This window comes from Tachysurus fulvidraco, chromosome 7, assembly GCF_022655615.1.
Source record: "Tachysurus fulvidraco isolate hzauxx_2018 chromosome 7, HZAU_PFXX_2.0, whole genome shotgun sequence".
NCBI lineage: Eukaryota > Metazoa > Chordata > Actinopteri > Siluriformes > Bagridae > Tachysurus > Tachysurus fulvidraco.
The window spans coordinates 2,259,017-2,281,051 of record NC_062524.1 but is presented as its reverse complement, the minus strand read 5'-3'; the positions used below and the strand labels follow the sequence as shown (position 1 = coordinate 2,281,051).

Genomic DNA, 22,035 nt, shown 5'->3' with positions numbered 1-22,035 from the left:
TTTTTCCACTTTACTTACTTTTGTTTTTGTTAATATTTTATAATTATTGGAATAATCCTAGAACTACAAGAGCTACAGAATCCCTACAGAAAACCACGCCCCCTCCTGGCCACGCCCCCTCTGACATAAGATGAACAAACTCTCATATACTGGGTACTGAAACATATTTGTTTTATTTTTTAATCCCACTCAGTGATGAAGAGAACACTGACACAACAGACTGGATGTAAATCCACCAAAAGAAGAAAAGAACAGAGTCTCGTTTACTCTCCAGTTCTCTTCATTATTAACCCTGATTTTACTGCAGTCTGATAGTTATCATTACAAATCTGTTATTAATTAATTAATAAATGTCTGATAGTTATCATTACAAATCTGTTAGTAATAAATAAATAAATGTTATTTATAATTAGTGGATTTCTGTAAAGTTCTCTACTCAAGGGTTAAAAGTTAAATGAAATGAGATATTTAATCCCAAATATGTAATAATTATACAACAGTTTAATATAATATCTTATATGTTTTCATGTAATAGGAACCCCTTAATAAACTATTATATTTAATATATTTCAACTCTTATAGTCATGTTAGTCATCCTAGTCTCTACCTTCTCATCATAATGATAAACTCACCAACAATTATTAGTTCAAATCCCATCAAATTTCACACAAAACACAAATCAGACAGTTCTGTTTAGTGATGATCAGTACAGTCACATGTGAGAGTTTCCCTCATGTCTGATATAGAAAGTGATGATGTAATGAACACAATAAATTTGATAACTGATCAAATTGTCTAGATATTTATCTGTAAGTCAATCAGACCCAGACTTGTAGTGTCTAGTTAGAAAAAGGATTAAGATCCATTAGTTAAAAGGTTAATATTCATTATCTAGCTAAATCAGATGACAGTGTATTTAGTATAGAGAAGTTTTGTATAAAATACTGTTGATTTTTCAAAAGTAAATGTAAAGTTTATTTACACTTGAAATTCTATCAACTTTGTGTTTTAACTTGTCGAACATTAAGCTAAAAACCAGTGTTAGCAGGTTCGAGGTAAAGTAGCTAGCGAACAATAACAGTTCAGATCAGTAAAAGAGGTGAAATCTGTACAGGAACTTTAAACTTACTCATTAAACATGAGCTCTGAGATCTTCAGCTGTGGAGCACAAACACTAAAGAAAGTCTGAGAAATCTGTAATAACTTACTGTTTAAAGCTGAGGTCTGAGATGTAGGGCAGACACTGAAGTAAACTCCTCACTTCACTCTCTTCACCTGAAAAGTCTCTCAGCTCCACTGGTATCTTCTGTGTTTGGAGTTTCAGCACTTCTAGGAGGTCGGAGACTTTTGTCTCTGAGAGATTTATGGACCAAACAGGAAGTGACCGGTAAACTGGCAGCAATGCTGGAAGGACAGTCCTGTGTGTTTTACTCTCATACTGCTTCACATGTGAGAACAGATCCAGCAGGAAATCACTGTTATTAACTGTAGCGTTTCCTCCATAAGGAAAATGTGTGTGATTACACACTGATGCTAACAGCTCCAGTGATTTTCCCCCTGTGTGTCTGTCACTTTCTGTAGCGTGATGGAGGAGATTCATCAGGAACTCTGTGTGTTTCTGCTTCTGGTAATCATCACTAAAAATAAATAAATAACATTAGAAATATGAACCCAAACACTTTATATTGTTAATAATTTTGGAGAAACAAAGATTCATCTTCCATCATCACGATTGCTTTTATCCAACATCATGATAATTGTCAGTTATAACAGATCCACAAACTCCACTTCCCATCATGCACCACAGCCTACAGTCATGTCTGCACCAGACTCCACTTCCTACACTGTACATTCACTTCCTCATTCAGTCACCTGCACTCGGTCTACACATCTTGTAGCGATTCACACACACACACACACACACACACACACACACACACACACACACACATACACACACACACAACATGCTGTTTAGTGATGATCAGTACAGTCACATGTGAGAGTTTCCCTCATGTCTGATATAGAAAGTGATGATGTAATGAACACAGTAACTTTGATAACTGATCAAATTATCTAGATATTTATCTGTAAGTCAATCAGACCCAGACTTGTAGTGTCTAGTTAGAAAAAGGATTAAGATCCATTAGTTAAAAGGTTAATATTCATTATCTAGCTAAATCAGATGACAGTGTATTTAGTATAGAGAAGTTTTGTATAAAATACTGTTGATTTTTCAAAAGTAAATGTAAAGTTTATTTAAACTTGAAATTGCATTAACTTTATATAAAATGCTAAATAATTCAAATTAATTATTTGAAATTAAAAAATAAAAAAGCAAACAAAATGCCTTTAACTTGGCTAACATTAGCAAGCTAATCGGTGTTAGCAGGTTCGAGGTAAAGTAGCTAGCGAACAATAACAGTTCAGATCAGTAAAAGGGGTGAAATCTGTACAGGAACTTTAAACTTACTCATTAAACATGAGCTCTGAGATCTTCAGCTGTGGAGCACAAACACTAAAGAAAGTCTGAGAAATCTGTAATAACTTACACTTTAAAGCTGAAGTGTGAGATGTAGGGCAGACACTGAAGGAAACTCCTCACTTCACTCTCTTCATCTGAACAGTCTCTCAGCTCCACTCGTTTCTTCTGTGTTTGGAGTTTCAGCACTTCTAGGAGGACGGAGACTTTTCTCTCTGAGAGATTTATGGACCAAACAGGAAGTGACCGGTAAACTGGCAGCAATGCTGGAAGGACAGTCCTGTGTGTTTTACTCTCATACTGCTTCACATGTGAGAACAGATCCAGCAGGAAATCACTGTTATAATCTGTATTGTTTTCTCCATAAGGAAAATGTGTGTGATTACACACTGATGCTAACAGCTCCAGTGATTTTCCCCCTGTGTGTCTGTCACTTTCTGTAGCGTGATGGAGGAGATTCATCAGGAACTCTGTGTGTTTCTGCTTCTGGGAATAATCACTAAAAATAAATAAATAACATTAGAAATATGAACCCAAACACTTTATATTGTTAATAATTTTGGAGAAACAAAGATTAATCGTTTATCATCACGATTGCTTTTATCCAACATCATGATAATTGTCAGTTATAACAGATCCACAAACTCCACTTCCCATCATGCACCACAGCCTACAGTCATGTCTGCACCAGACTCCACTTCCTACACTGTACATTCACTTCCTCATTCAGCCACCTGACTTCTGATCACACACCTGTTCTCAGTCACCTGCACTCGGTCTACACATCTTGTAGCGATTCACACACACACACACACACACACACACACACACACACACACACACACACACACACACACACACAGTTTCTGCTTTGTTCCTGACTGTACCGAGTCTTTTGGTCCCTGTTCCTGCTCTCCTGAGTTCAGCTAGTTTCTGGACCTTGTTCCCTTTCTTATTGCCTTGATCAGTCTGTTCTGTTTACTGATCATCTGACCTGTGTCTGTGTTTCTGACCATCAAGTTGTTAGTAATTTACTTTCATTAAAGCTGTTTCACCTGCATTTGTGTTTGTCTCAGGATCTCAATCATCATGATAATTAGCTAGATCATATTAAAAGGAGTTATATCTAATAAAAACTTCTGTTTGTGTTTGTAGCTATAAAGAATAAAAAGGCCACATGACTGAACCTGTGTGTGTTTGTAACTCTCCCATTTTCACAACTTAAACCAATAAACACAAGTCAAATATGATCAATGTAACACTGAGCAAATCAAAGCACCTGTTTAAAGAAAGTACTGAATTTGGATGAGCTACAATATTTATTCAAAAATATTCCACTCACTGGGACAGAAAATTAAATATGTTTCACAGCTTTTGATTAATTTAGGTCTCAGCATTTCCCCCTCGGCCCTGGACTACAGTCATATGGGATGTGGAGGTCTAGTGGTTAAGGTGTTGGACTACTGAGTCATAGGTTATGAGTTCAAATCCCAGGTCCACCAGGCTGACCAGTACTGATAAAATCATATATTAATTTAGAATTGAGTTCAGGATGAGTCGCATTTATTTGCAGTAATATTTCCTTAAAAATAAAAGAGTTCTTTTATCAGCTGTGGAGCACAAACACTAAAGAAAGTCTGAGAAATCTGTAATAACTTACCCATTAAAGCTGAGGTGTGAGATGTAGGGCAGACACTGAAGGAAACTCCTCACTACACTCTCTTTATCTGAACAGTTTCTCAGCTCCACTGGTATCTTCTGTGTTTGGAGTTTCAGCACTTCTAGGAGGACGGAGACTTTTCTCTCTGAGAGATTTATGGACCAAACAGGAAGTGACCGGTAAACTGGCAGCAATGCAGGAAGGACAGTCCTGTGTGTTTTACTCTCATACTGCTTCACATGTGAGAACAGATCCAGCAGGAAATCACTCTGTTCATAATAATAATTATAACCTGTCATCACTTTCTTCAGTGTCTCCTGGATGTTTTGTGGTTGGTGTAGAGCTGTTTGCAGATACAAATCCAGTAGAAATTTTCTCCATCTCTTCTTTTTCTCTCCATCTGTAAAGTGAGACCTGGAGAAAAGTGAAAGATTCACATTATTACAGTAAACACAGAGAGAACTCTCACACATACAGAGAGAAAAATACAGAAGAAATAAAGTTTTTCCACTTTACTTACTTTTGTTTGTGTTAATATTTTATAATTATTGGAATAATCCTAGAACTACAAGAGCTACAGAATCCCTACAGAAAACCACGCCCCCTCCTGGCCACGCCCCCTCTGACATAAGATGAACAAACTCTCATATACTGGTTACTGAAACGTATTTGTTTTATTTTTTAATCCCACTCAGTGATGAAGAGAACACTGACACAACAGACTGGATGTAAATCCACCAAAAGAAGAAAAGAACAGAGTCTCGTTTACTCTCCAGTTCTCTTCATTATTAACCCTGATTTTACTGCAGTCTGATAGTTATCATTACAAAACTCTCATCATCGGTCCTATTACGGTGTTCATTACAAAACAGTCAGGAAGAAGCATGTGCTTACTATAACATTTTCACCCACATATAAATTCTGTGATTTTGTCAAGGTGTTAACGCTCAGTCTAATTGCTAGAAACACATAAATCCTCCAGTGACCCGGGTATGTAATGCTTCATGATGGCACTGCTGGCACTGTTGGAGGATTACGCCAATGGGAGAATAAGGAGAGAACGAGGTTTCAGGGACCATGATGATTTCCTGGCCCATGATGACGACTGGCTAATAAGCTGATTTAGATTCCCTAGAGCTGTGCTCTTAGATCTATGTGTTGAATTGGGTCCAGTATTAGAGAGGGCAACACGCCGGAACCATGCCATCCCAGTCCAAATACAAGTCCAGCGGGAATTGGCAGACAGGTAAATTATTTATATAAAAAAAACTATAAGTAATCCTCAACTTTGTGTCTAAAACCTTTTTGTATATGAAATAATTCTATTGGAGTTTATCATCTCACCCTATAGGTCTGGTATATCACAGCCGTCCCTGAGTGCCATAATATCTGTCATTTGGAATGGTATACTTAATATGGGTAGTCAGTACATCAGGTTCCCCTACAATGTGCGAGAACAGGCCAAAATTAAAATGAAATTTGCAGCAATGTCTGCTTTCCCAAATGTAATCGGCGCAATTGACTGTGCTCATGTTGCTATAAGGGCACCATCTGAAAATGAATTTGCTTATGTTAACAGAAAGCATGTGCATTCTATTAATGTGCAAATCATATGTGACTCCAACATGACCCTCACAAACATTTGTCCCTTTTCCACCGAGGCAGTTCGAGTGCTGGTTCGGAGCCAGAGCCTAATTTAGAACCAGTTCTTTCTGTTTCGACCGCCAAAGCACCAGCTCTGAACCAGGAAAAGTGGTTCTTAAGTAGCAGCAAAACGTTGCTGGTCTAGACTTAAGAACCGCTTGGGGTGGGAGCTGGTGTCGGGGCTACTGTTAGCGCATTGGATAACGTACCTTAAGTATACTGATGTTTAATACACTTTTACTTTACTGTGATATGATACATTATCAGCACACATGATAGTAGGTAGCTACATGCTAAGGCTAATTTTTTTTCTGTGTTAAGAATAAAATAACGTTATGTACTTTATCGATTACAACCTCCGTTTATACAGATTACATGGAGCTGCACGTACACGTTTTATTCGCCGCGTTTGGATGCCAATGTAGGTTCACAAAGCCATGAACATTAACAGTAAAGTAGCATCCGCCGTTGTTGATGTGTTTGCCGCTGCTGCGCTAACGTTGCTGGGACACGTGATACGTATACAGTGACGTCACACTCGGCGCTGTGATGCTCTCTAGCCGGTGGAAAGGCAAACCGGTTCTTGGAAGGTTCGCCAGTGGAACCAACTTTGAACCAGCAGTAGCGCTAGCTCTGAACCAGCACCCGGTTCTTTCCGGTGGAAAAGGGGCACGCTGGCCTGGTTCAACACATGATTCCTTTATCTTCACACATAACAGTGTAGGGAACAGACTAAATGCAGACACAGTAGCTACGTGATGGTTGGCTTCTTGGTGAGTTTAACAATATTAAAAAGTAGAAAATGTAACAATTTTGTTTTTAATATAATTATAACAATGTTGCTTTTATATATAATTAATATATATAATATAATTATAACCTGCAGGCGACAGTGACTACCCCCAGTGACTACGCTGCTCCTCACCCCATTTTTAAACACACAGAGCGCAGAGGAAACTCATTATAACGAGGTCCACTCTCGTGCCCGCACAGTGATTTGCATTGACTATTTATGCTTAAAAATGGGCGTGTACAGGGTGGGATTTGAGGCTGGTTCACGTACGCACATCTGCGGGTGATCTGTGATTTATAAAGGGAACATTGCTTACAGGTGTGCGTACACAGGGTTTTATAAATTGGAATTTTTTTGGCGTACGCAGTTTTGGGCGTACGTAAACTTTTAGTAGGGGTCCTACGGCACAGTTTTATAAATGAGACCCCAGATCAGTAAAAGGGGTGAAATCTGTACAGGAACTTTAAACTTACTCATTAAACATGATCTCTGAGATCTTCAGCTGTGGAGCACAAACACTAAAGAAAGTCTGAGAAATCTGTAATAACTTACCCATTAAACCTGAGGTGTGAGATGTAGGGCAGACACTGAAGGAAACTCCTCACTTCACTCTCTTCATCTGAACAGTCTCTCAGCTCCACTGGTATCTTCTGTGTTTGGAGTTTCAGCACTTCTAGGAGGACGGACACTTTTCCCTCTGAGAGCTTTATGGACCAAACAGGAAGTGACCGGTAAACTGGCCACAATGCTGGAAGGACAGTCCTGTGTGTTTTACTCTCATACTGCTTCAGCTGTGAGAACAGATCCAGCAGGAAATCACTGTTATAATCTGTATCGTTTTCTCCATAAGGAAAATGTGTGTGATTACACACTGATGCTAACAGCTCCAGTGATTTTCCCCCTGTGTGTCTGTCACTTTCTGTAGCGTGATGGAGGAGATTCATCAGGAACTCTGTGTGTTTCTGCGTCTGGGAATCATACCTAATAAATAAATAAATAACATTAGAAATATGAACCCAAACACTTTATATTGTTAATAATTTTGGAGAAACAAAGATTCATCTTCCATCATCACGATTGCTTTTATCCAACATCATGATAATTGTCAGTTATAACAGATCCACAAACTCCACTTCCCATCATGCACCACAGCCTACAGTCATGTCTGCACCAGACTCCACTTCCTACACTGTACATTCACTTCCTCATTCAGTAACGTGACTTCTGATCACACACCTGTTCTCAGTCACCTGCACTTGGTCTACACGTCTTATAGAGATTCACACATGCGCGCACACACACACACACACACACACACACACACACACACACACACACACACACACACACACACCTGAGGGATTCACTCATTTTCTCTTTGTTCCTGACTGTACCGAGTCTTTTGGTCCCTGTTCCTGCTCTCCTGGTTTCAGCTAGTTTCTGGACCTTGTTCCCTTTCTTATTGCCTCCATCAGTCTGTTCTGTTTACTGATCATCTGACCTGTGTCTGTGTTTCTGACCATCAAGTTGTTAGTAATTTACTTTCATTAAAGCTGTTTCACCTGCATTTGTGTTTGTCTCAGGATCTCAATCATCATGATAATTAGCTAGATCATATTAAAAGGAGTTATATCTAATAAAAACTTATGTTTTTGTTTGTAACTATAAAGAATAAAAAGGCCACATGACTGAACCTGTGTGTGTTTGTAACTCTCACTGAGCAAATCAAAGCACCTGTTTAATGAAAGTATTGAATTTGGATGAGCTACAATATTTATTCAGAAATATTCCACTCACTGGGACAGAAAATTAAATATGTTTCACATCTATTGATTAATTTAAGTCTCAGCATTTCCCCCTCGGCCCTGGTCTACAGTCATGTGGGATGTGGAGGTCTAGTGGTTAAGGTGTTGGACTACTGAGTCGTAGGTTGTGAGTTCAAATCCCAGGTCCACCAGGCTGACCAGTACTGATAAAATCATCTATTAATTTAGAATTGAGTTCAGGATGAGTCGCATTTATTTGCAGAAATATTTCCTTAAAAATAAAAGAGATTTTTTATCAGCTGTGGAGCACAAACTCTAAAGAAAGTCTGAGAAATCCCACATCCCCAAGGACCTTCCACGCCCCCTCCCACTAACATAAGGAAACATGCACCAGTCACTTTGTGCAGCATTGGTCTGCTTATTCTCCACTGTATCTACATATGCTTTGCACTTTATTTAAATTTCATTGCTAATATTTTGCACCTTGGGACTGAGAGAAATACATTTTCAATTCTTTTTTGTGTATATATTGTACATGTGAAAGAGTTGACAATAAAGAAAAACTTGACTTGACTTGACAACTTACTGTTTAAAGCTGAGGTGTGAGATGTAGGGCAGACACTGAAGGAAACTCCTCACTACACTCTCTTCACCTGAACAGTGTCTCAGCTCCACTGGTATCTTCTGTGTTTGGAGTTTCAGCACTTCTAGGAGGTCGGAGACTTTTCTCTCTGAGAGATTTATGGACCAAACAGGAAGTGACCGGTAAACTGTCAGCAATACTGGAAGGACAGTCCTGTGTGTTTTACTCTCATACTGCTTCACATGTGAGAACAGATCCAGCAGGAAATCACTCTGTTCTTTATAATAATAATCTGTCATCACTTTCTTCACTGTCTCCTGGATGTTTTGTGGTTGGTGTAGAGCTGTTTGCAGACACAAATCCAGTAGAAATTTTCTCCATCTCTTCTTTTTCTCTCCGTCAGTAAAATGAAACCTGGAGAAAAATGAAAGATTTACATTAAAGTGACATGAAATTGACGTGACGTGACATACAGCTAAGTACGGTGACCCATACTCAGAATTCATTCTCTGCATTTAACCCATCCAAAGTGCACACACACAGCAGCGAACACACACACCGTGAACACACACCCGGAGCAGTGGGCAGCCATTTTTATGCTGTGGCACCCAGGAAGCAGTCGGGGGGTTCGGTGCCTTGCCACAACCTCAGGATTACGAATCAGACTCTCTAACCTTTAGGCCACGACTTGCACGACTTGCCCGATTATTACAGTAAACACAGAGAGAACTCTCACACATACAGAGAGAAAAATACAGATTTTATAATTATTGGAATAATCCTAGAACTACAAGAGCTACAGAATCCCTACAGAAAACCACGCCCCTCCTGGCCACGCCCCCTCTGACATAAGATGAACAAACTCTCTCATATACTGGTTACTGAAACGTATTTGTTTTATTTTTTAATCCCACTCAGTGATGAAGAGAACACTGACACAACAGACTGGATGTAAATCCACCAAAAGAAGAAAAGAACAGAGTCTCGTTTACTCTCCAGTTCTCTTCATTATTAACCCTGATTTTACTGCAGTCTGATAGTTATCATTACAAAACTGTTAGAAATAAATAAATACATATGTTCTATATATGTATATATCTTGTATATAAATCATACTTAGTGGATTTCTGTATAGTTCTCTACTCAAAGGTTAAAAGTTAAATGAAATGAGATATTTAATCCCAAATATGTAATAATTATACAACAGTTTAATATAACAATCTTATATGTTTTCATGTAATAGGAAACCTTAATAAACTATTATATTTAATATATTTCAACTCTTATAGTCATGTTAGTCATCCTAGTCTCTACCTTCTCATCATAATGATAAACTCACCAACAATTATTAGTTCAAATCCCATCAAATTTCACACAAAACACAAATCAGACAGTTCTGTTTAGTGATGATCAGTACAGTCACATGTGAGAGTTTCCCTCATGTCTGATATAGAAAGTGATGATGTAATGAACACAGTAACTTTGATAACTGATCAAATTATCTAGATATTTATCTGTAAGACAATCAGAACTAGACTTGTAGTGTCTAGTGTAAGAAATTACAGAAATTGCACCCAAATTCCACTCCAAGATACACATCTAAAAGAGCTCATTCCTAAAAAGGTTTAAGTATCATAAGGTAATACGTTTAGGACTCTAAACATATAAACGTGATTCAATTATTAGTATGGGAGCGGCAGCAGGACATCAAGGATCAGCATGAACAAAGGGTTTAAGTGACCGTGATTACCATTTAAAGTGACCATTTGGTTGATGACAATGGTAACAATACCAAGACAAGGTGTACGTGACCATCATTAACATTTAAAGACATCTGGCTAGACAACAAGGTGTAGCCCAGCCATTTGGGAGACACTCAGTTCTTACACTCAATACACATTCAAAGCAGAACCTCATTTAAACTACAAAGAGGAAAACAGTATAAAATGTTTGAGCAGGATTTGTTCGGGGTTCTTATTGACTCCGATGAACCCAAAGTACTTCATGTATTTTGTCACTGCGATACTTTAATAAACTTCTGGTTCTTCATTAAGATCTTCACCATCATCATCTTATCTTTACACACATTTTTTATTTCTTACACTAGTTAAAAAAATTTTTAATACATTAGTTAAAAAGTTAATATTCATTATGTAGCTAGATCAGATGACAGTGTATTTAGTATAGAGAAGTTTTGTATAAAATACTGTTGATTTTTCAAAAGTAAATGTAAAGTTTATTAGGGCCCGAGCACCGATGGTGTGAAGCCCTATTGTTTTTGCTCAGGTTTATTATTTATTTATTTATTTAATTTTTTTGCACACACTGGCCAAATGGGGTCCCTTAACATGCTCGAAAACTCTTGAAATTTGGCACACACTTCAGAGTCGGGTGACACTAAGCTCGGGCAAAGGCTGGAATACGGTTGTGGCAGGGGGGCTCTGTAGCGCCCCCTGTAATGCAAAAACAAACATTTGTGCTCAAATCGGACAATTATGTACGCACATGTACGAGAGTTGGTACGCATATAGATCTCATCGACCCGAACAACTTTCGCACTCTAAACTATGAGCTCTGCCCAACAGGAAGTCGGCCATTTTGTATTATTTCATAATTGCAAACGGTGAACTTTTAAATACTCCTCCTAGGACATTCATGCGATTGACATCAAACGTGGTGAACATGATGCCGAGACGTTGCACTTGATAAATTCCGAAGGGATTTTTGATATGTCGAACGGTGCTGCCATGGCGAGGTGACTAACTTATGGCGAATTCAGAGAAACAGGAAGTGTCTTCTATCTAAGGCAAAAAATGTCTTATTGTGATGACGCGCGGTGTGTGTGTTCGGCCAAGGATTCCGATCGCATCGATGTGCTTACTGTGAATCTCGGACATAGCGCCACCAACAGGTCTCAGGAAGTGTGTCAGTCACAAAGGTGGATTTTTTCACAGTTGCATGCAATGAACTTTTAAATAGTCCTCCTAGGAATTCATGAGATTGAATCTAATGTGAAATTGCAAACGGATTTTTGATATCTCAAACACCGTTGCCATGGCATCGTGTCAAAGTTTACTTTTATTTCAGGCATATTTAAGGCTTTTGGCATGCTTAGAATAACTTGACATTTGACACATACATCACATTTGTCGGCTGTTATGTCGGCTGCTAACATTAAGCTAAAAACCAGTGTTAGCAGGTTCGAGGTAAAGTAGCTTGTGAAAAATAACTGTTCAGATCAGTAAAAGGGGTGAAATCTGTACAGGAACTTTAAACTTACTCATTAAACATGAGCTCTGAGATCTTCAGCTGTGGAGCACAAACACTAAAGAAAGTCTGAGAAATCTGTAATAACTTACTGTTTAAAGCTGAGGTGTGAGATGTAGGGCAGACACTGAAGTAAACTCCTCACTTCACTCTCTTCACCTGAACAGTTTCTCAGCTCCACTGGTATCTTCTGTGTTTGGAGTTTCAGCACTTCTAGGAGGTCGGAGACTTTTCTCTCTGAGAGGTTTATGGACCAAACAGGAAGTGACCGGTAAACTGGCAGCAATACTGGAAGGACAGTCCTGTGTGTTTTACTCTCATACTGCTTCACATGTGAGAACAGATCCAGCAGGAAATCACTGTTATTAACTGTAGATTTTTCTCCATAAGGAAAATGTGTGTGATTACACACTGATGCTAACAGCTCCAGTGATTTTCCCCCTGTGTGTCTGTCACTTTCTGTAGCGTGATGGAGGAGATTCATCAGGAACTCTGTGTGTTTCTGCTTCTGGGAATCATACCTAATAAATAAATAAATAACATTAGAAATATGAACCCAAACACTTTATATTGTTAATAATTTTGGAGAAACAAAGATTAATTGTTTATCATCATGATTTCTTTTATCCAACATCATGATAATTGTCAGTTATAACAGATCCACAAACTCCACTTCCCATCATGCACCACAGCCTACAGTCATGTCTGCACCAGACTCCACTTCCTACACTGTACATTCACTTCCTCATTCAGTCACCTGACTTCTGATCACACACCTGTTCTCAGTCACCTGCACTCGGTCTACACATCTTGTAGCGATACACACACAAACACACACACACACACACACACACACACACACACAGTTTCTGCTTTGTTCCTGACTGTACCGAGTCTTTTGGTCACTGTTCCTGCTCTCCTGGTGTCAGCTAGTTTCTGGACCTTGTTCCCTTTCTTATTGCCTTGATCAGTCTGTTCTGTTTACTGATCATCTGACCTGTGTCTGTGTTTCTGACCATCAATTTGTTAGTAATTTACTTTCATTAAAGCTGTTTCACCTGCATTTGTGTTTGTCTCAGGATCTCAATCATCATGATAATTAGCTAGATCATATTAAAAGGAGTTATATCTAATAAAAACTTATTTTTGTGTTTGTAACTATAAAGAATAAAAAGGCCACATGACTGAACCTGTGTGTGTTTGTAACTCTCCCATTTTCACAACTTAAACCAATAAACACAAGTCAAATATGATCAATGTAACACTGAGCAAATCAAAGCACCTGTTTAATGAAAGTACTGAATTTGGATGAGCTACAATATTTATTCAGAAATATTCCACTCACTGGGACAGAAAATTAAATATGTTTCACAGCTTTTGATTAATTTAAGTCCCAGCATTTCCCCCTCGGCCCTGGTCTACAGTCATGTGGGATGTGGAGGTCTAGTGGTTAAGGTGTTGGACTACTGAGTCGTAGGCAGAGGTGGGAAGTAACGGAGTAAAAATACCTTGTTACTGTATTTAAGTACATGTTTCTGGTATCAGTACTTTACTCCACTATTTATTTTTCGGACAACTTTTTACTTTTACTCATTACATTTTTACACAAATATCTGTACTTTTTACTACTTACATTTTCAAAGCAAACTCGTTACTTTTAGTATTAATTCTTCTCATTGAACTCTGTTTCCAGCCTATCATCCCATCATTGTGCGGCTTTTTCACCATGTGACTGGTCATATTATATATGTCTATATTATATATATATATATATATATATTATATATACACACACATGCATTTATAGTATATACATATACACTAGATGTCGCCTTGTATAGGGCAGTACATTGGAGCGAATGCGTCAATTGAGCCGCCATCTTGATACGGGGGACCTCCTCCTCTTAATGCATTAGTTTCAATGTAGGCAAAGAAATAAAATCACCATAAATCGTCATGACTGCGATTTCTAGTTTTTTTTTTTTTGGTTCGTTCCAATGATCAGAGATGTATTCATCATTAAGTCCAGAGAAAATTTTAGGTTTTGATATTAAGATAATCTACTTTTTCACAATATAATGCATAGTGCTAGTAGGTGTAAGTTTATTACTTACATTCTTCCACTTGAGTAAACTTCAAATGAACAATCACTACTTACCTTATAGCCTACTGCATGTAACACTGCTACAATGGTGTGACTATACATCTTAATTTAAATTTAAATTGTATTGCTTTATTAAATATGATACACAAAGCAATTTGCAGGTGGAAACAAATCACAAATTTGAGAAGAACATAATGTGAAAGTTAGATAGTTGAGGTGCCAAAAATCTGTTCAATCTTTTATTTATTCTTTTTCTGCAATACTTTTGCCACATTAAATAAGTACATAATGAAGTCACATAAACCAAAAAAACAAAACAAAACAAAAAAAAAGTTTGACTTTGAGGCTGAACTTGTGTGTTACACTGCCAAGCTAACTGGTGACATCCTTCCAGGACTGTCATCTTAACCATTTAAATAAAAAGTGTTTAGGTTCCCTGCAACTTGTCCATGACTGACGTCTCTGTTTATCACTTGGGAATCTACAAACACATTCAGATTATTTTATTTAATACCATGTCAGCAATCAAAAGCTTTTTTCATGGCAAAAATTCAATTACAAAAATACAAATATCATATAAATGCAATAAAAACAAAACAAATATAAACAGCAAGTCATATTATACAATTTTTTAATTTAATTAACATACGATAAAAAAATCCAAATCCTTTTCAGGCATAATGTCATTAAATATGTCCTTAAGTGAAGTAACTTAAGAGCATTCTGCTTGTGTTAAGTCCAGGACAATCTAATAAAATCTGTTTGACAGATAAGGGAATCTTACAGAACATACATGAAGTTGGGTCTTTTCACCTTTAAGCAAAAAAGCATGGGTCAATTTTTAATGTCCTTATTAAGAGCTTCAGAATCTACAAACATTGTCTGTTTCCCTAACTGTCACAAACTAACGGGTAACTAACATGGATTAGCTGCTGTCATTAACCAAGGACTGAAACAAACCAACGGAACAAGAAATATAATTTCCTAACATTCAATATTATAAAACACATTCTCACTTGTGTAATGTAATCCTTGTGTCTGGTTTTTAGATTTATTTCGTTTTAACAACCAAACGCAGCACAGAAGTCCGGCATCGTCCATGCATTTGAGGTAAAGGAGCACCGTACAAAGATGGTGCCTGTTTTGACGCATTTTTAGGACCCCAAGGCAATATCTAGTATTTTGATATCTATGGTGACTGGTGTATTATTTACTGGCTATCAGACACAGTGTTGACAGACTGGGTGGGTTCCCGCCCAATCGGGCTCCTTTTGATCACATCCGACCGGAAAAAAATGCATTGGGCGGGTCTTTAAAATTTGGGCTGGTGTTTTTTGAAATGGGCAGGTTTTAAGCTGTAGTTGGGCTGGAAATCTTTAGTCTAATCTGGCAACACTGATCAGACATAGACTAAGGATAGCAGAGCTAACAATGAGCAGCGCCTACAAAAGGAATGGCTAATGTTAATTCAGAGGGAGTCACCGATGTTAAAGTAACTAACAACGAGGACATTCCTGAACACACATGGCCATATATGAGGGAGATGTTTGTAATAATCGGCGTCACAAAGGATTCCTGGCGAATGCGTTGTGAATTGTGTCAACCCAAAAAACACCAAGTGCTTAATTTAATGAACATTAATTTTGTCATTTGTAAAACATCACAATAATTTTGAGTTGTTTTCAAGCACAGAGCTGGAATCTCCCTACAGTTTGGGATATGGCCTTGGTGATACACTTGGTATACATTATATTTCCAAAAGTATTGGGTCACCTGACCTTTCCTGCTATATGTGGTTGTTTTCTGATCTCATCCCTACTGAACACCTTTGGGATGAATGTGAACGCTGACTCCACCCTGCCTCACCTACATCAGTGCCTGCCTTTCGTAACACTCTTGTGGCTGATGAACACAAATATCCATCAGCACACTCCAAAATTATATATATATATATATATATATATATATAAAAAACGTGACGTCCAGTTACCAGCATGACACTAAACAGTAGTATCGGCAACTTTTTACTTACGTACATGTCAGAGCCCATACTTCTTTACTTTACTTGAGTAAAAGAGTGTAGTCACTACTACTACTTTTACTTGAGTCTTTTAAAAAATTAGTATCTGTACTTCTACTTGAGTAAAGGATGTGTGTACTTTTGCCACCTCTGGCCGTAGGTTGTGTGTTCAAATCCCAGGTCCACTAGGCTGACCAGTACTGATAAAATCATATTAATTTAGAATTGATTTCAGAAGGAGTCGCATTTATTTGCAGAAAAAAATCCTTAAAATTAAAAGAGGTCTTTTATCAGCTGTGGAGCACAAACACTAAAGAAAGTCTGAGAAATCTGTAATAACTTACTCATTAAAGCTGAGGTGTGAGATGTAGGGCAGACACTGAAGGAAACTCCTCACTTCACTCTCTTCACCTGAACAGTCTATCAGCTCCACTGGTTTCTTCTGTGTTTGGAGTTTCAGCACTTCTAGGAGGTCGGAGACTTTTCTCTCTGAGAGATTTATGGACCAATCAGGAAGTGACCGGTAAACTGGCAGCAATGCTGGAAGGACAGTCCTGTGTGTTTTACTCTCATACTGCTTCACATGTGAGAACAGATCCAGCAGGAAATCACTCTCTTCTTCATAATAATAATCTTCATCTTCCTCATATTCTTCAATATCTGGCATCACTTTCTTCACTGTCTCCTGGATGTTTTGTGGTTGGTGTAGAGCTGTTTGCAGACACAAATCCAGTAGAAATTCTCTCCATTTGTTCTTTTTCTCTCCGTCTGTAGATTGAGACCTGGAGAAAAGTGAAAGCTTCACATTATTACAGTAAACACAGAGAGAACTCTCACACATACAGAGAGAAAAATACAGAAGAAATAAAGTTTTTCCACTTTACTTACTTTTGTTTTTGTTAATATTTTATAATTATTGGAATAATCCTAGAACTACAAGAGCTACAGAATCCCTACAGAAAACCACGCCCCTCCTGGCCACGCCCCCTCTGACATAAGATGAACAAACTCTCATATACTGGTTACTGAAACGTATTTGTTTTATTTTTTAATCCCACAAAGTGATGAAGAGAACACTGACACAACAGACTGGATGTAAATCCACCAAAAGAAGAAAAGAACAGAGTCTCGTTTACTCTCCAGTTCTCTTCATTATTAACCCTGATTTTACTGCAGTCTGATAGTTATCATTACAAAACTGTTAGAAATAAATAAATATGTTTTATATATGTATATATCTTATATATAAATCATACTTAGTGGATTTTTGTGCAGTTCTATTTTCAAGGGTTAAAAGTTAAATGAGATTTTTAATCCTAAAGATGTAATAATTATACAACAGTTTAATATAATAATCTTATATGCTTTCATGTAATAGGAACCCCTTAATAAACTATTATATTTAATATATTTAACCTTTTATTATGTAATTTTTTTAGGACTAAAACCTGGTAAAATTATTCAGTGTGATGTAATCAGAGTCACTTAAAGGGGCAGTTCACCTTTTCTCACATTTGACCCTTTCTAACCTCTTGTAGGGTGATTTCTAGACACATCAGGACATTTTTATAACAGCTGATTAAATCTTTTGTTAAAACTAAATAAATAAAATACAGAGTGGTTTGTTTTCCTCCAGAACCTGAACCTACGACCCCTAAAGAGGAGAACAGACTGAACACAACAGGATCACGCTGACCATCACAAACAACTGGAGGTTTTAGGGGTTTATGTCCTATAAAATGAAGTTTTGAGGAAAATGATAGAGGAAACTGCTGCGATGATCAGATTCACCAAAACCTGGATGTGTGTAAAGTCTGAATAAAACATCTAAAATATATGATGTTCATGAGCCAGAATATCACAACAAGAAAACATAGACACTGAAAAAGTGTAGAGATCGCTTAAGACTCATAATAAACATGTTAATAAAGATGTGGTGAGGGTCATCACATAATTACTGCTGTATTTGTCCCATTAAATAAGGCAGCAAATAATTTAACTTCAAATTCGTATTGATTTGGTTTATTAATAATAAATAATCTGCTGTTTTAGTCATGTTAGTCATCCTAGTCTCTACCTTCTCATCATAATGATAAACTCACCAACAATTATTAGTTCAAATCACATCAAATTTCACACAAAACACAAATCAGACAGTTCTGTTTAGTGATGATCAGTACAGTCACATGTGAGAGTTTCCCTCATGTCTGATATAGAAAGTGATGATGTAATGAACACAATAAATTTGATAACTGATCAAATTATCTAGATATTTATCTGTAAGACAATCAGACCTAGACTTGTAGTGTCTAGTTAGAAAAAGGATTAAGATCCATTAGTTAAAAGGTTAATATTTATTATCTATCTATATCAGATAACAGTGTATTTAGTATAGAGAAGTTTTGTATAAAATACTGTTGATTTTTCAAAAGTAAATGTAAAGTTTATTTAAAATAAAAATTGCATTAACTTTATGTACAAGAGTTTTATTTATTTTATTTCCAATTTCATAAATAAAAATGTTAAAAATAATTCAAATTAATTGATTGGAATTAAAAACTAGAACAAACAGAATGCCTTTAACTTGTCAAACATTAAGTGAACAACCAGTGTTAGCAGGTTCGAGGTAAAGTAGCTAGCGAACAATAACAGTTCAGATCAGTAAAAGGGGTGAAATCTGTACAGGAACTTTAAACTTACTCATTAAACATGAGCTCTGAGATCTTCAGCTGTGGAGCACAAACACTAAAGAAAGTCTGAGAAATCTGTAATAACTTACTGTTTAAAGCTGAGGTGTGAGATGTAGGGCAGACACTGAAGTAAACTCCTCACTTCACTCTCTTCACCTGAACAGTTTCTCAGCTCCACTGGTATCTTCTGTGTTTGGAGTTTCAGCACTTCTAGGAGGTCGGAGACTTTTGTCTCTGAGAGATTTATGGACCAAACAGGAAGTGACCGGTAAACTGGCCGCAATACTGGAAGGACAGTCCTGTGTGTTTTACTCTCATACTGCTTCACATGTGAGAACAGATCCAGCAGGAAATCACTCTGTTCTTCATAATAATCTGGCATCACCTTCTTCACTGTCTCCTGGATGTTTTGTGGTTGGTGTAGAGCTACATGCAGACACAAATCCAGTAGAAATTTTCTACATCTCTTCTTTTTTTCTCCGTCTGTAAATTGAGACCTGGAGAAAAGCGAAAGATTCACATTATTACAGTAAACACAGAGAGAACTCTCACATATACTGCAGTCTGATAGTTATCATTACAAAACTGTTATTAATAAATAAACAAACAAACAAACAAACAAACAAATAAATACAGTGACTGTACCGAGTCTTTTGGTCACTGTTTCTGCTCTCCTGGTGTCAGCTAGTTTCTGGACCTTGTTCCCTTTCTTATTGCCTTGATCAGTCTGTTCTGTTTACTGATCATCTGACCTGTGTCTGTGTTTCTGACCATCAAGTTGTTAGTAATTTACTTTCATTAAAGCTGTTTCACCTGCATTTGTGTTTGTCTCAGGATCTCAATCATCATGATAATTAGCTAGATCATATTAAAAGGAGTTATATCTAATAAAAACTTCTGTTTGTGTTTGTAACTATAAAGAATAAAAAGGCCACATGACTGAACCTGTGTGTGTTTGTAACTCTCCCTGTAGCGGCACAATGATCTTAAAACCGCCAAGGAGCTGAGTGAGGAGCGATCAAATCGTGACACGTTAATCATCCTGCAGTTTGCTGTTTATTCTCCATCCATTTGAAAGATTGTTTCTATATAGCAATGTATATGTAGCACCCCGCACACCCAGGGAGCTTAGGTGCATACAGTACAAAGAAAATTCACTACAGTAAGCATAGGATAGTAGAAAAACACATTAAACTTTAACAAAGCATGAAAATAATTTGGGTCATTCACCCTGACCGGAAACAGCCCACAAGGGCATCCTCCTTCAGATGGTATAATCAACAGAGAAAGGATAATTGAGCTTCCTACAGGGAAGAGTAGTTTCACTGCAAACTGTATGAGCACAGCAATCTCAACCCCATAAACCCACCAAAAATAAATACACCCTCAAAATCAATACATCACACAGTTAAGCACACAAAACCTGTTGGGGCTCTATCAATCCCCGTCTCCGCTTCCCCAAAGAAGTGGTAGGAAGCTACCCAAGGGGTATACCCAAAAGGGACAGGAAAACCCAGAAAATCAATGTACTTAAAAAGAAAAGGAAAAAAGGGAAAATAAATAAACAAAATCCCCTAGCCAACCATTAAAGCAAATTACACAAACCTAATAATTAAAAAAGAAACAAAACACCAGCTGGTTAGGGAATTAACATACATTCACAACAGGGAGCAGTCAGTTTTACAAAAAAGAAAACCCAAAAGAGAACAGCGACTAGTCACTATCATCCAACAACCTTAACGAAACGAAACGAAACCAACCAACCAACTGCACGGTGGTCCCGGACAACAAGCATCCACATTCTTGGCAAAGCAAAACCAAGCAAATCTACAATGATCCTGAGTTGCAAACTATCACATGCTAAAAAACAAAATAAAATACTTATATAGGAGAAAATACACCGGGACTCCCGGTCCCACACAGCTACAAGCCGAGCAACGGGCAATTGCTAGTAGGACCCCAGCTGCCCTTTGCTTTCGCCGTTCCTTTAAATAAGTGCGGCTTATTAGCAATCTGTGATGGGGTTAGAGACCCCGCCCCTCTTTGTTACCTTGCTACAATCCACCCCGCCCCAATGACAAAAAAAAAATTTCAATAAAAACTCTGTTTACTGTTACTCTGTTAACTCTTACTGTTATTCACTACTAATGGACTGCTCTGCAACCACAGAACGTGGCAATCTGTAAGGATTAGAATGAAACCAGCAGAAGTCCTACTAGACTGCTGCAAGGGACCCGGACTTTGCTCAAGGGACCCGGCTCTACCGCTTCCGTCGCAACTACTGAGTCAGGAAATAAAATTGACTCATCTAGGTGATCAACATCGTCTACCTGATCTTCCACCACCATTACAAGAGGCCCCCTAAATGTCTCCTCCTCATCCACTGAGGAACTCAAGGCTAAATCTCCAGTACCCTGTACAATTGGCAAATCAGGTGTATCAATACTTGATCTTTGTATAGCACTCCTCAATTCTGACCGATGTATTGTCCTAACTGTGCCCTCCCCCTCCGGTCTTATGGAGTACACAGCCCCGTGTCCACAAGGACCTCTGACCACCCTGTAAACACATGGGTCCCAAAAATCCTGAATTTTACTCCTTCCCCTAACATGATTCCTCAGATACACAAGCTGTCCCTCTTGTAATCCCTTCTCATTTAATTTCTCATTGTGGTGTTTATTCTGCTTCTCTGCTTTAGCTTGCAACTGCTGCCTTACATGACTATGCACTACCCTTAAACTCTCTTGACCCTGTACCCAGTCCTCGGTGGCACCAAGACTATCCTCTATCACACCCTTCCCTAAAAGAAAATCCACTGGGAATCTAGGGTCACATCCAAACATCAGATAATAGGAAGTCGTACAGATCTACAGTGTGGTCTATCGAAACCTGTTGAGTGGCTATAAAAGCCACACGCTCTGAGGCGGTCTGGCTAACTGAAAAGGCCAGAAGGACGGGGGCCTCCACTTCCACTGATGCCACCTGCACTTTTATAGCCACTCAACAGGTTTCGATAGACCACACTG

The 22,035-nt window shown here is 37.9% G+C and overlaps 1 protein-coding gene across 1 annotated transcript in view; it reads right to left on the bottom strand.

Annotated features, from left to right (window-relative positions):
• The window catches only part of LOC113650481, a 79,214-nt gene that overhangs the window by 15,752 nt on the left and 41,427 nt on the right, over positions 1-22,035 (bottom strand). Inside the window, exons 10-18 of the mRNA XM_047816718.1 lie at positions 19,099-19,506; positions 16,667-17,101; positions 14,736-14,783; positions 12,288-12,716; positions 8,932-9,342; positions 7,132-7,560; positions 4,143-4,556; positions 2,553-2,981; positions 1,209-1,637 (exon numbers count right to left, since the gene is read on the bottom strand). Coding sequence (XP_047672674.1) covers positions 1,209-1,637; positions 2,553-2,981; positions 4,143-4,556; positions 7,132-7,560; positions 8,932-9,342; positions 12,288-12,716; positions 14,736-14,783; positions 16,667-17,101; positions 19,099-19,506 — 3,432 coding nt within the window. The remainder of the gene's footprint in view (positions 1-1,208; positions 1,638-2,552; positions 2,982-4,142; positions 4,557-7,131; positions 7,561-8,931; positions 9,343-12,287; positions 12,717-14,735; positions 14,784-16,666; positions 17,102-19,098; positions 19,507-22,035) is intronic.